The sequence below is a fragment of the Scyliorhinus torazame genome, chromosome 7, assembly GCF_047496885.1.
Source record: "Scyliorhinus torazame isolate Kashiwa2021f chromosome 7, sScyTor2.1, whole genome shotgun sequence".
Taxonomy (NCBI): Eukaryota; Metazoa; Chordata; class Chondrichthyes; order Carcharhiniformes; family Scyliorhinidae; genus Scyliorhinus; species Scyliorhinus torazame.
In genome coordinates this window covers 3,686,921-3,701,505 of record NC_092713.1, presented here as the reverse complement: position 1 = coordinate 3,701,505, position 14,585 = coordinate 3,686,921, and the positions used below count along the sequence as shown (strand labels likewise).

General features: G+C 49.6%; 1 protein-coding gene across 3 annotated transcripts in view; it reads right to left on the bottom strand.

Moving 5' to 3' along the window:
* The window catches only part of LOC140426007 (guanine nucleotide exchange factor VAV3), a 705,672-nt gene that overhangs the window by 40,849 nt on the left and 650,238 nt on the right, over positions 1 to 14,585 (bottom strand). For 2 of the 3 annotated variants that reach the window (XM_072510278.1, XM_072510279.1), the window contains exons 22-25: positions 12,193 to 12,227; positions 7,798 to 7,914; positions 3,951 to 4,038; positions 2,708 to 2,837 (exon numbers count right to left, since the gene is read on the bottom strand). In XM_072510278.1, the coding sequence (XP_072366379.1) occupies positions 2,708 to 2,837; positions 3,951 to 4,038; positions 7,798 to 7,914; positions 12,193 to 12,227 (370 nt within the window). Of the gene's footprint in view, positions 1 to 2,661; positions 2,838 to 3,950; positions 4,039 to 7,797; positions 7,915 to 12,192; positions 12,228 to 14,585 lie in introns of all 3 variants that reach the window. The other variant, XM_072510280.1, reaches the window with a different exon arrangement.

The window sequence follows — 14,585 nt, the reverse complement described above, 5'->3', positions numbered from 1 at the left end:
ATCTAAAAGCAAGGGGGTATCCAGGAAAAGGGTTTGCCCACTCAAGGACAGTGGTAGGAATCTACGCACAGTCAGAGGAAATGGGTGAGGTTGAGACTGTGGAATTCGCTAATACAGGAAGTACTTGAGGAGAAAACATTTTCTGCAGGATTCTCAGGTCTGGCAGGCGTGTGTTCCTCAGCGGCGCACACTCACCATCCACGGCATTCTCCATTCCGCCCACCTGGCAATTTCCCATCGTGGTCTCCAACCCAGGCCGCTGGGAACTTTGCGGGTGTGGGTGCGTTACCAGCAGAACAGAGAGAATCCTGCCCCGTATGTTTTCACGAAGCAGTTAGATATCGCACTGAGAGTGAAGGGGATCGATGGATATGGGGGGAAAGCGGGAGCAGGCTAGTGAGTTGGATGATCAGCCATGATAATGAATGGCGGAGCGGGCTCGAGGGGCTGAATGGCCCCCTCCTGCTCCTATTTTCTAGGTTTCAATGTTTCCTACTAAATGAGCACTTTGCAACAGTATTCACCAAAGGGCTTGGTGGCGATGAGTCTGGGGAAGGGTGAGTAGATAGTCTGTGCCACATTAGATCAAAAAGGAGGAGGTGTTGGATGTCTTGAAAAATATTAAGGTAGACAAATCCCCAGGGCCTGATGGGATCTACCCCAGAATACTGAGGGAGGCAAGGGAGGAAATTGCTGGGGCCTTGACAGGAATCTTTGTATCCTCATTGGCTACAGGTGAAATTCCAGAGAACTGGAGAATAGCCAATGTTGTTCAATTGTTTAAGAAGGGTAGCAGGGATAATCCAGGAAATTATAGGCCGGTGACCCTTATGTCAGTGGTAGGGAAATTATTGGAAAAAATTTTTAGGGACAGGATTTACTCAGATTTGGAAACATTATTAGCGAGAGGCAGCATGGTTTTGTGAAGGGGCGGTCGTGTCTCACTAACTTGATCGAGTTTTTTGAGAAAGCGATGAAGATAATTGATGAGGATAGGGCAGTGGATGTTGTCTACATGGACTTCAGTAAAGCCTTTGACAAGGTGCATCATGGCAGACTGGTACAAAAGGTGAAGTCACACGAGATCAGGTGAGCTGGCAAGATGGATACAGAACTGGCTAGGTCATAGAAGGCAGAGAGTAGCAATGGAAGGGTGCTTTTCTGATTGGAGGGCTGTGACTAGTGGTGTTCTACAGGGATCAGTTCTGGGGAATCTGTTGTTTGTCGTATATATAAATGACTTGGAGGAAAATGTAACTGGTCTGATTCGTAAGTGTGCAGATGACACACAGATTGGTGGAATTGCGGATAGCGATGAGGACTGTCAGAGGATACAGCAGGATTTAAATTGTTTGGAGACTTGGGCGGAGAGGTGGCTGATGGTGCTTAATCTGGACAAATGTGAGGTAATGCATTTTGGAAGCTCTAATACAGGTAGGGAATATACAGTGAATGGTAGAACCCTCAAGAGTATTGACAGGCAGAGGAATCTAGGTGTACAGATCCACAGGTCACTGAAAGGGGCAACACAGGTGGAGAACGTAGTCAAGAAGGCATACGGCATGCTTGCCTTCATTGGCCGGGACACTGAGTATAAGAATTGGCAAGTCATGTTGCAGCTGTATAGAACCTTAGTTAGGCCACACTTGGAGTATAGTGTTCAATTCTGGTCGCCACACTACCAGAAGGATGTGGAGGCTTTAGAGAGGGTGCAGAAGAGATTTACCAGGATGTTGCCTGGTATGGAGGGCATTAGCTATGAGGAGCGGTTGAATAAACTCGGTTTGTTCTCACTGGAACGAAGGAGGTTGAGGGGCGACCTGATAGAGGTCTACAAAATTATGAGGGGCATAGACAGAGTGGATAGGCAGAAGCTTTTACCCAGGGTGGAGGGGTCAATTACTAGGGGTTATAGGTTTAAGGTGAGAGGGGCAAGGTTTAGAGGAGATGTGCGAGGGAAGCTTTTCACACAGAGGGTAGTCGGTGCCAGGAACTCGCTGCCGGAAGAGGTGGTGGAAGCAGGGACGATAGTGATGTTTAAGAGGCATCTTGAAGATTACATAAATAGGATGGGAATAGAGGGATACGGACCCAGGAAGTGTAAAAGGTTAGATGGACACCATTGTCGACACAGGCTTGGAGGGCCGAAGGGACTGTTCTATTGTGATGCTAGAAGAGTCCCAGGGTTCATCTCGTTCACCGTCTGCCATCCTGGTGTCACATGACCCAATGGTCATGGAGTAATTGACCAATCACAGTGATGAATCTCTGTCAGTGAATCTACAGCAACTGCTGAGCTGAGGAAAGCCCCCAGGGGGCGAGAGCTTTGGAAACCATCAGCCCAAGATCACCTGTTCCCCCCAAACCCACTCCCCTCACCACACGTCCTGTCTCCAATCACTCAGATACTGGAGCCCAAAATGTGATTTCCGGGAGAAATCTCTCCAATTCCGATTTGAATGAATCGATACCAACATCTTCCACTGTCTCCCTGGGGATCCCATTCCAGAGATTAATCACTCACTCACTGAAATATTGTTTAAAGTTTCCTCCTTCAAACTCAGGCTGTGTTCTCTGGATCAACGTCCTGGACACGGGGAGACAGACGGTTATCGCTGACGTCATTCAGTCTCAAAGGTTCTAAATCTGAATTGTTCACTTTGTTGCTGAGCAGTATACAAGAATGGAACAAAGTGTGAATACTCACAGTGACCCCGACCTCGCTGAGCTTTGTACATTGACACTTCCTCAGGCTCTTTGTACGGGTTCTGGAGAGTCGTGTCCAAAGATCGAAACCCCTCCTTCAGTGAATGGTATTTATAATATTCTACAAGTTCCTGTTCAGAAAGAAATATGTCAGCTAATGACTTGCGGTCTCAGAAGATATCTTAAATAATTGTAGCTGTGGAGCAGCACTGCTGCCTCACAGCGCCGAGGTCCCAGGTTCGATCCTGGCCCCGGGTCACTGTCCGTGTGGAGTTTGCACATTCTCTCCGTGTCTTTGTACAGGCTCGAGATCTGGGATCATAGCTACTTGCTGTGTATTGCACAGACTCATGAATGGCCCTAAGGCCACCCCCTTCGGACCAGCGAAGCCCCCAGTCTCCCTCAAATTACCCTGGAAGGATAAAATGGCTCAAAAGATTTGACAACAGGTGTATTCTAACTGTTTTGCACTACTACTCTGCAGTAATAACACAAATGGTGTTTTCCACCACCAGGATGCTGTTGTGATGCCAAGGCGATGATCTGTCAATCACACAGGTGCATTAGGAGGTCTATTAATTTGAGTGTTGGCATGATGCCGGATTTGTAGGCCGTACGTCACACCAGTATCCACATCCTCAATGATGGGGTGATCAGCAAATCAGCTTTTTCCGCAGTGAGAGACTTTGGCTCATGAAGCAGCCTTAGACTCTGCAGGGAGACTAATCAAGGAGAGCAATTTCAGACTGATCTTCACCCCTCCAACACTCCAGTTCACCTGTCAATCTGAAGGTAAAGAATAGTCCCTCCCCCCCACCTTCCAAGAAAATAAACGTGATTCCTGCACAGTGGCAGCCGTGTGTACCATCTACAAGATGCACTGCAGGAACTCACCAAGGATCCTTAGGCAGCACCTTCCAAACCCACGACCACTACCATCTAGAAGGACAAGAGCAGCAGATACCCGGGAACCCCACCACCTGGAGGTTCCCCTCCAAGTCACTCACCACCCTGACTGGGAAATACATCACCGTTCCTTCACTGTCGCTGGGGCAACATCCTGGAACTCCCTCCCTAACAGCACTGTGGGTGTACATACACCTCGGACTGCAGTGGTTCAAGAAGATAACTCACCCCCACCTTCTGAAGGGGAAGTAGGGATGGGCAGTAAATTCTGGGCCATCCAGTGAACCCCACGTCCTGAGAATAACATCGATTAAAAATTATTTTTGAAGATTACTCACGGTTAAACCATGGAACCTCTTGTTTTCTGCTATGTGAAATGACGAGTCTCTGGAAATAATTTTGATGTGTTTCACCTCATTATTGTACCTGTTCAGAGATTGAGAAACAATATGAGACAGACAGGTTGATGTGATGATTTGAAAACAATAACCTCCTTACCCTGTCTCACTGGCTAATCGCATTGCAAAACCTTCAATAATAATAATCTTTATTGTCACCAGTAGGCTCACATTAACACTGCAATGAAGTTACTGTGAAAGCCCCTAGTCGCCACACTCCGGCGCCTGTTCGGGTACACAGAGGGATAATTCAGAATGTCCAATTCACCTCACAAGCACGTCTTTCGGGAATTGTGGGAGGAAACCGGAGCACCCGGAGGAAACCCACGCAGACACGGGGAGAACGTGCAGACTCCGCACAGACAGTGACCCAAGCCGGGAATCGAACCTGGGATCCTGGAGCTGTGAAGTGCAAATCATTGTGCTACCCTGACACCTATATTTGTTTTGATTATATTTATTGCAGTAATATTGTTAAAGAATCGAGGTTAAAGTGCCCAGACTGTGTGACTGCTAAAGCTTTAATTAAGGCAGAATAAGTACAAGGTAATTATTTATTCATCGCCATTTACTTGTTTATTTGTAGATGGATTATCGAATATTATTTACATTTGGACAATTCCCTTGGGTGTAGATAATTTGAGGGATAGTGTTTAGTTCTCGCTGAGTAGGTCATGGGACATGGCGTGGAACACCTCAAATGATACAATTAATGGGAGGAGCCAGGTCTGTCTGTAGTTTGCCAGAGGATTTTCAGGTTTTATTTTCCTGAAAGGATCGCGTTCTGCAAAACGTCTACTCAGATGTCAAAAAATACACCTGGTTTGTTAACTTTATTTATAAGTGCAATTTGACCTGTATTGATGTTGCTTGGTTGGAATATTTATAGTGAAGCTGTAGGGCACAAGTTAATGGTTTTTCCTTGTATTGAAGAACTATGGGCTGGTTTCTCCGGCGGCTAAGTGCCAGCTGAAACGGAGAATTTGCAGGTGTTTCACGACGCCACTTGCTGTGTATTGCACAGACTCATGAATGGCCCCGAACCCTCACCGATTCCGGGACCGGTGAGGGGCTAGCAGCGGCGCCGGGTGAAACCTCCGGCTCCCGCACCGAAAACGGGTTGAGAATGGCTAGGTCCCTGGCCGCGCAGTGCACGGCGATGACCTGCAGCCGTGATGACATACAACGTGGCTCCCTCCGCACCCCTGGCCACCCCCTTGCCACCTTCCACCAGTCCCCCAGCCCTCGCGGAAGCCCCCCCCGGCCAGCGGCATGGATCCCGGCCGAGTGTGGCAGTGCTGCACACAGTTCGCAGCCACCACGGCTGTTCCTGACCACTCAGACCACACATCAACTGGGCAATCGGGAACCTGGCCCGTCGGGCACGGATCACCGCGGGAGAGCCTGTCGATGGCGCGCCAATGCCGAGGATGCCATTTCGGAGGGGGCAGAGACTTGAAAACCGTCATTATACCGGCACCGCCCCCGACTTGAGCGTCGGAAGGGATTCTGTGTCTGATCGCCGATTACGATATCGCGTCAGGCAGCCGAGAATTCCGCCCTATTTAACTGTTAATTGCAAAACTATTTATTTGATGATAATGTGGTGAATTCTGTGTTTAAGTTAAAGTTTGTTTTAACATAAAAGATGCCCATTGTTCAGAGCCATCACTCTGGGGGTGAAGAATGCTTTCCTCACAGTTTTAAAAATTGCTAATGGTTGGGTTTCTCTTCGGTTTCCTGACAGAATTTGAGGTCCGGAATCCGAGCAGAGACATCATTTGCTCAGCAATGATTGTACGCTGATGGAACTTAGGGAATAGGAGCAGGAATAGACCATTCAGCCCCTCGAGCATGTTCCACCATTCAACTAGATCATGGCTGATCTTCTCCCTCAACACCATATTCCGCACTATCTCCAGATATGGAATAAGCACGCTCCAGGACCTCGGAGTTGGTGACCTTGTCCTGTCAAGATGTATGAGATAGTGATGGTGGAAACTCTTCAGCCTTTTCTCCTGCCGAGCGTATATTGTCCAGGCCTCAGGAATACACTGAGGGCGTAGACTTGGTAGACTCCCAGTTTGGCAATCGGGGTACTGCTGGGCACACTCACTCGACCTGGACTGAAATGCAGCAACTATTGTGATGTGTGTTTATTTCAGCATCAAGTCCCGAAAGACATGATGAACTGGACATTCTGAATTCTCCCTCTGTGTACCCGAACAGGCGTCGGAATGTGGCGACTAGGGGCTCTTCACAGTAACTTCATTGCAGTGTTAATGTAAGCCTACTTGTGACAATAAAGATTCTATTAAGAAAAAAGTGGGCAGCTTGGTGGCACAGTGGTTAGCACTGATGCCTCATGGCTCCAGGGACCCGGGTTCAATTCCGGCCTCGGGTGATTGTGTGGAGTCTGCACGTTCTCCCCGTGTGTGCGTGGGTTTCCTCCGGGTGCTCCGGTTTCCTCCCACAGTCCAAAGATGTGCAGGTTAGGTGGATTGGCCATGATAAATTGCCCTTAGTGTCCAAAAGGTTAGGAGGGGTTACTGGGTTAGGGGGATAATAATAATAATCACTTATTGTCACAAGTAGGCTTCAATGAAATTATGTGAAAAGCCCCTAGTCGTCACATTCCGGCACCTGTTCGGGGAGGTTCATACAGGAATGGATGGAGGTGTGAGCTTCAGTGGGGTGCTCTTTCCAAGGGCCAGTGCAAACCTGATGGGCCAAATGGCCTCCTTCTGCACTGTAAATTCTATAAAGTGACAGGTTAGTGGTGATTGTGGAGCCGAAGTATGTGAAACTAGAAACCGCCTCTCTCGTCACATTGTCAATGGTGATAGAGGGCGGTATGACAACATCCTGGATGATGACATTAGACTTTCTGATGCTGATGGTCAAAGTAAACTCTTTGCAGGTGCGAAAGAGTCAATATATTTTCAGCTGAAGGTTTTCCTCAGCGGGCAATGCTAGAGTAGCAGTGTCAGGCCAGGGAAACTCTCTGATGAGGACGAGGTGCACCTTTGTGTTGGATCTCAGGTGAGTAAGGCTGAACAACTCAATATCAGTTCTGATATGTATATAAACACCGCCTGTGGACAACCTAAAGGCAGGTGACAGCAGCAAAGAGAAGACGATGTCAAAGAGCGTTGGTGCCAAACCATCTTTGAACCCACTGTGGATCTGAAAGAATTTACTGAGAATTGGTCACTGATACACAAACATCTCACATGAAACTTTGCTGAAAATATTGTCCTCTGCTGCCCTCTGCCGTTATGGGAGTATGGGTAGAATCTTATCCTCATACCTTTGCTAGCTTGATAATTATTACTTTCCTTTCTATCTCAGCTGCATTAATATTCTTACATTCAGGTTCTAGCGATATCTTTATTTCAGCAGCTTTATAAAAATTGAAGTAAAGCAGCTGTTTAGTACGATGGCCAATTCTGTTACTGCCAGTTTATACTGTTCATCCTTAATGCCCTGTCCTGGTATTTAAAATTATCCTTTTAGTGTTTATGTATCGACAGACGGAAGCTACACACAGGGTAATGCAGTGACCCTGTCAGAATGTTAATACAGCGACAGAAATAAAATTAATGAAAATCGCTTATTGTCACAAGTAGGCTTCAATGAAGTTACTGTGAAAAGCCCCTAGTCGCCACATTCCGGCGCCTGTTCGGGGAGGCTGGTACGGGAATTGAACCGTGCTGCTGGCCTGCCTTGGTCTGCTTTAAAAGCCAGCGATTTAGCTCAGTGTTCTAATCCAGCCCAGACAACTCACTTGATACTGATGGCGTATTCTCCCGACTCCTTCACTCGCTGCCGGATGAGGAATGTGCTACCCCCACGGTTGATCAGCTCATTCTCAGCTTGCAGCCGTTCCATTGGGCCAGCATACCTGACCAAGACAACAAACTGCTTCAGGGATTCATGATACGATAGGGAGCAGCAGACTTACACTGGTCACGGAAAATAAACTCGCTTTTGAAGATCAGTCGCTGTTGTGATTTTGGAAACCAACCAAAACATGTGCACAGATCGGAGCAATAACAATAAAATCTACAGATCCAGTTTTTACTAATGCTGATTTAGGGATAAATATTGGACAGGACAACAGGGTAAACTCCACTGCACTTCTTCACGTTAGTCCTGTGGGCTGTTTTGCACCCAGATCAGAGAAAAAGAGAGAACATTAGATTAAACTAACCCTCTGACAGTGCAGCACTCCCTCAGTACTGACCCTCTGACAGTGCAGCACTCCCTCAGTACTGACCCTCTGACAGTGCTGCACTCCCTCAGTACTGACCCTCTGACAGTGCAGCACTCCCTCAGTACTGACCCTCTGACAGTGCAGCACTCCCTCAGTACTGACCCTCTGACAGTGCAGCACTCCCTCAGTACTGACCCTCTGACAGTGCGGCGCTCCCTCAGTACTGACCCTCTGACAGTGCAGCACTCCCTCAGTACTGACCCTCTGACACTGCGGCACTCCCTCAGTACTGGCCCTCTGACAGTGCAACACTCCCTCAGTACTGACCCTCTGACAGTGCAGCACTCCCTCAGTACTGACCCTCTGACAGTGCAGCACTCCCTCAGTACTGACCCTCTGACAGTGCAGCACTCCCTCAGTACTGATCCTCTGACAGTGCTGCACTCCCTCAGTACTGACCCTCTGACAGTGCAGCACTCCCTCAGTACTGGCCCTCTGACAGTGCGGCACTCCCTCAGTACTGACCCTCTGACAGTGCAGCACTCCCTCAGTACTGACCCTCTGACAGTGCGGCTCTCCCTCAGTACTGACTCTCTGACAGTGCAGCACTCCCTCAGTACTGACCCTCTGACAGTGCGGTACTCCCTCAGTACTGAACCTCTTGACAGTGCGGCACTCCCTCAGTACTGACCCTCTGACAGTGCGGCAATCCCTCAGTACTGACTCTCTGACAGTGCGGCACTCCCTCAGTACTGACCCTCTGACAGCGCAGCACTCCCTCTGTACTGACCCTCTGACAGTGCGGCACTCCCTCAGTACTGACCCTCTGACAGTGCGGCACTCCCTCTGTACTGACCCTCTGACAGTGCGGCACTCCCTCAGTACTGACCCTTTGACAGTGCAGCACTCCCTCAGTACTGACCCTCTGACAGTGCGGCACTGCCTCAGTACTGACCCTCTGACAGTGCGGCACTCCCTCAGTACTGACGCTCTGACAGTGCAGCACTCCCTCAGTACTGACCCTCTGACAGTGCAGCACTCCCTCAGTACTGACCCTCTGACAGTGCAGCACTCCCTCAGTACTGACCCTCTGACAGTGCAGCACTCCCTCAGTACTGACCCTCTGACAGTGTAGCACTCCCTCCGTACTGGCCCTCTGACAGTGCAGCACTCCCTCAGTACTGACCCTCTGACAGTGCGGCACTCCCTCAGTACTGACCCTTTGACAGTGCAGCACTCCCTCAGTACTGACCCTCTGACAGTGCAGCACTCCCTCAGTACTGACCCTCTGACAGTGTAGCACTCCCTCCGTACTGGCCCTCTGACAGTGCAGCACTCCCTCAGTATTGATCCTCTGACAGTGCAGCACTCCCTCAGTACTGACCCTCTGACAGTGCGGCACTCCCTCAGTACTGACCCTCTGACAGTGCAGCACTCCCTCAGTACTGACCCTCTGACAGTGCGGCACTCCCTCAGTACTGACCCTCTGACAGTGCAGCACTCCCTCAGTACTGACCCTCTGACAGTGCGGCACTCCCTCAGTACTGACCCTCTGACAGTGCGGCACTCCCTCAGTACTGACCCTCTGACAGTGCAGCACTCCCTCAGTACTGACCCTCTGACAGTGCGGCACTCCCTCAGTACTGACCCTCTGACAGTGCGGCACTCCCTCAGTACTGACCCTCTGACAGTGCAGCACTCCCTCAGTACTGACCCTTTGACAGTGCAGCTCTCCCTCAATACTGACCCTCTGACAGTGCAGCAATCCCTCAGTACTGACCCTCTGACAGTGCAGCTCTCCCTCAATACTGACCCTCTGACAGTGCAGCTCTCCCTCAATACTGACCCACTGACAGTGCAGCAATCCCTCAGTACTGACCCTCTGACAGTGCAGCAATCCCTCAGTACTGACTCTCTGACAGTGCGGCACTCCCTCAGTACTGACCCTCTGACAGCGCAGCACTCCCTCTGTACTGACCCTCTGACAGTGCGGCACTCCCTCAGTACTGACCCTCTGACAGTGCAGCACTCCCTCAGTACTGACCCTCTGACAGTGCAGCTCTCCCTCAATACTGACCCTCTGACAGTGCAGCTCTCCCTCAATACTGACCCACTGACAGTGCAGCAATCCCTCAGTACTGACCCTCTGACAGTGCGGCACTCCCTCAGTACTGACCCTCTGACAGTGCAGCACTCCCTCAGTACTGACCCTTTGACAGTGCGGCACTCCCTCAGTACTGACCCTCTGACAGTGCAGCACTCCCTCAGTACTGACCCTCTGACAGTGCTGTGCTCCCTCAGTACTGACCCTCTGACAGTGCTGTGCTCCCTCAGTACTGACCCTCTGACAGTTCAGCACTCCCTCAGTACTGACCCTCTGACAGTGCGGCACTCCCTCAGTACTGACCCTCTGACAGTGCGGCACTCCCTCAGTACTGACCCTCTGACAGTGCGGCACTCCCTCAGTACTGACCCTCTGACAGTGCAGCACTCCCTCAGTACTGACCCTCTGACAGTGCAGCACTCACTCAGTACTGACCCTTTGACAGTGCGGCACTCCCTCAGTACTGACCCTCTGACAGTGCAGCACTCACTCAGTACTGACCCTTTGACAGTGCAGCACTCACTCAGTACTGACCCTCTGACAGTGCGGCACTCCCTCAGTACTGACCCTCTGACAGTGCAGCACTCCCTCAGTACTGACCCTCTGACAGTGCAGCTCTCCCTCAGTACTGACCCTCTGACAGTGCAGCACTCACTCAGTACTGACCCTCTGACAGTGCAGCACTCCCTCAGTACTGACCCTCTGACAGTGCGGCACTCCCTCAGTACTGACCCTCTGACAGTGCAGCACTCCCTCAGTACTGACCCTCTGACAGTGCAGCGCTTCCACAGTACTGACCCTCTGACAGTGCAGCACTCCCTCAGTACCGACCCTCTGACAGTGCAGCACTCCCTCAGTACTGACCCTCTGACAGTGCGGCACTCCCTCAGTACTGACCCTCTAACAGTGCAGCACTCCCTCAGTACTGACCCTCTGACAGTGCAGCACTCCCTCAGTACTGACCCTCTGACAGTGCAGCACTCCCTCAGTACTGACCCTCTGACAGTGCAGCGCTTCCACAGTACTGACCCTCTGACAGTGCGGCACTCCCTCAGTACTGACCCTCTGACAGTGCGGCACTCCCTCAGTACTGACCCTCTGACAGTGCAGCACTCCCTCAGTACTGACCCTCTGACAGTGCAGCACTCCCTCAGTACTGACCCTCTGACAGTGCAGCACTCCCTCAGTACTGACCCTCTGACAGTGCGGCACTCCCTCAGTACTGACCCTCTGACAGTGCAGTTTTTTTGTCACTGGTGAGAAGGGCAGAATATTCTGTCCAGTGAATCTGCAACTCCCAACCTCTGAGGAAAGCCCCCAGGGGGCGAGAGCTTTGGGATCCATTGGCCCAAAGTCACCTGTTCCCCCCAAACCCGTTCCCCTCATCACCCGTCCTGTCTCCAATTACTCAGTTACTGGAGCCCAAAATGTGATTTTCCGGGAGAAATCTCTCCAATTCCGATTTGAGTGAATCGATACTAACATCTTCCACTGTCTCCCTGGGGATCCCATTCCAGAGATTAATCACTCACTCACTGAAATATTGTTTAAAGTTTCCTCCTTCAAACTCAGGCTGTGTTATCTGGATGGACTGTCCTGGACACGGGGAGAGTGGCGTCATTGCTGACATTATCCAATCTCCCAAGAACTCTTAAAGCAGGAATTCTGTTGACTCCTTCAATCTATATTTTTTATCTCTTCTGTCAATTACGCTACATTGGCCACATAAACAGTACAATTCAAATTTTATACTCCACTCAATCCTCACAGTCCAAACTGCTCATTTAATTAAACTGCTGGTGTGAAGCAATGTTAGGATCTGATTGAGTCTGTTTGTAAAGCTTTGATCACGAGGGACATACCACGGAAATCCAGAATAATCCATAGATTTTGGAACCTGAGGACATAAAGAAACATCAAAGAGTGAGTCGTAATCCTGAGAAATAAGTGAACATGACATTGACCCATCACCAGTGGGCAGCACGGTAGCACAAGTGGATAGCACTATGGCTTCACAGCGCCAGGGTCCCAGGTTCGATTCCCCGCTGGGTCACTGTCTGTGCGGAGTCTGCACGTTCTCCCCGTGTCTGCGTGGGTTTCCTCCGGGTGCTCCGGTTTCCTCCCACAGTCCAAAGACGTGCAGGTTAGGTGGATTGGCCATGCTAAAAATTGCCCGTAGTGTCCATAAGGGTTGGGAGGGGTTATTGGGTTGCGGGGATAGGGTGGAAGTGAGGGATTAATGGGGGTCGGTGCAGACTCGATGGGCCGAATGGCCTCCTTCTGCACTGTATGTTCTATGTAAAACCAGGGTACTGAGTATTGCCAGTGTTATTGCCAGTGTCACTGCCAGTGGCATTCCCATGTTGCTATGGTAATGAACCAGGGCAAGTGATAGATTTGTTAGTAGAGGGGGCATTTTTTGAGATAGTGACCACAATTCTGTGACTTTCACTTTAGTAATGGAGAGGGATAGGTACGTGCAACAGGGCAAGGTTTACAATTGGGGGAAGGGTAAATACGATGTTGTCAGACAAGAATTGAAGTGCATAAGTTGGGAATATAGGCTGTCAGGGAAGGACACAAGTGAAATGTGGAACTTGTTCAAGGAACAGGTACTACGTGTCCTTGATATGTATGTCCCTGTCAGGCAGGGAAGAGATGGTCGAGTGAGGGAACCATGGTTGACAAGAGAGGTTGACTGTCTTGTTAAGAGGAAGAAGGATACTTATGTAAGGCTGAGGAAACAAGGTTCAGACAGGGCATTGGAGGGATACAAGATAGCCAGGAGGGAACTGAAGAAAGGGATTAGGAGAGCTAAGAGAAGGCATGAACAATCTTTGGCGGGTAGGATCAAGGAAAACCCCAAGGCCTTTTACACATATGTGAGAAATATGAGAATGACTAGAGCGAGGGTAGGTCCGATCAAGGACAGTAGCGGGAGATTGTGTATTGAGTCTGAAGAGATAGGAGAGGTCTTGAACGAGTACTTTTCTTCAGTATTTACGAATGAGAGGGGCCATATTGTTGGAGAGGACAGTGTGAAACAGACTGGTAAGCTCGAGGAGATACTTGTTAGGAAGGAAGATGTGTTGGGCATTTTGAAAAACTTGAGGATAGACAAGTCCCCCGGGCCTGACGGGATATATCCAAGGATTCTATGGCAAGCAAGAGATGAAATTGCAGAGCCGTTGGCAATTATCTTTTCGTCCTCACTGTCAACAGGGGTGGTACCAGGGGATTGGAGAGTGGGGAATGTCGTGCCCTGTTCAAAAAAGGGAATAGGGATAACCCTGGGAATTACAGTCTTACTTCGGTGGTAGGCAAAGTCATGGAAAGGGTACTGAGGGATAGGATTTCTGAGCATCTGGAAAGACACTGCTTGATTAGGGATAGTCAGCACGGATTTGTGAGGGGTAGGTCTTGCCTCACAAATCTTATTGCATTCTTTGAGGAGGTGACCAAGCATGTGGATGAAGGTAAAGCAGTGGATGTAGTGTACATGGATTTTAGTAATGCATTTGATTAGGTTCCCCATGGTGGGCTTATGGAGAAAGTAAGGAGACACGGGATAGTGGGAAATTTGGCCAGTTGGATAACGAACTGGCTAACCAATAGAAGTTAGAGAGTGGTGGTGGATGGCAAATATTCAGCCTGGATCCCAGTTACCAGTGGCGTACCGCAGGGATCAGTTCTGGGTCTTCTGCTGTTTGTGACTTTCATTAATGACTTGGATGAGGGAGTTGAAGGGTGGGTCAGTAAATTTGCAGACAATACGAAGATTGGTGGAGTTGTTGATAGGAGGAGGGCTGTTGTCGGCTGCAAAGAATGATAGATAGGATGCAGAGCTGAGCTAAGAAGTGGCAGATGGAGTTTAACCCTCAAACATGTGAGGTTGTCCATTATGGAAGGACAAATATGAATGCGGAATACAGGGTTAATGGTAGGGTTCTTGGCAATGTGGAGGAGCAGAGAGATCTTGGGATCTATGTTCATAGATCTTTGAAAGTTGCCACTCAAGTGGATAGAGCTGTGCAGAAGGCCTATGGTGTGCTCGCGTTCATTAACAGAGGGATTGAATTTAAGAGCCGTGAGGTGATGATGCAGCTGTACAAAACTTTGGTAAGGCCACATTTGGAGTACTGTGTACATTCTGGTCGCCTCATTTTAGGAAGGGTGTGGAAGCTTTGGAAAAGGTGCAAAGGAGATTTACCAGGATGTTGCCTGGAATGGAGAGTAGGTCTTACGAGGAAAGGTT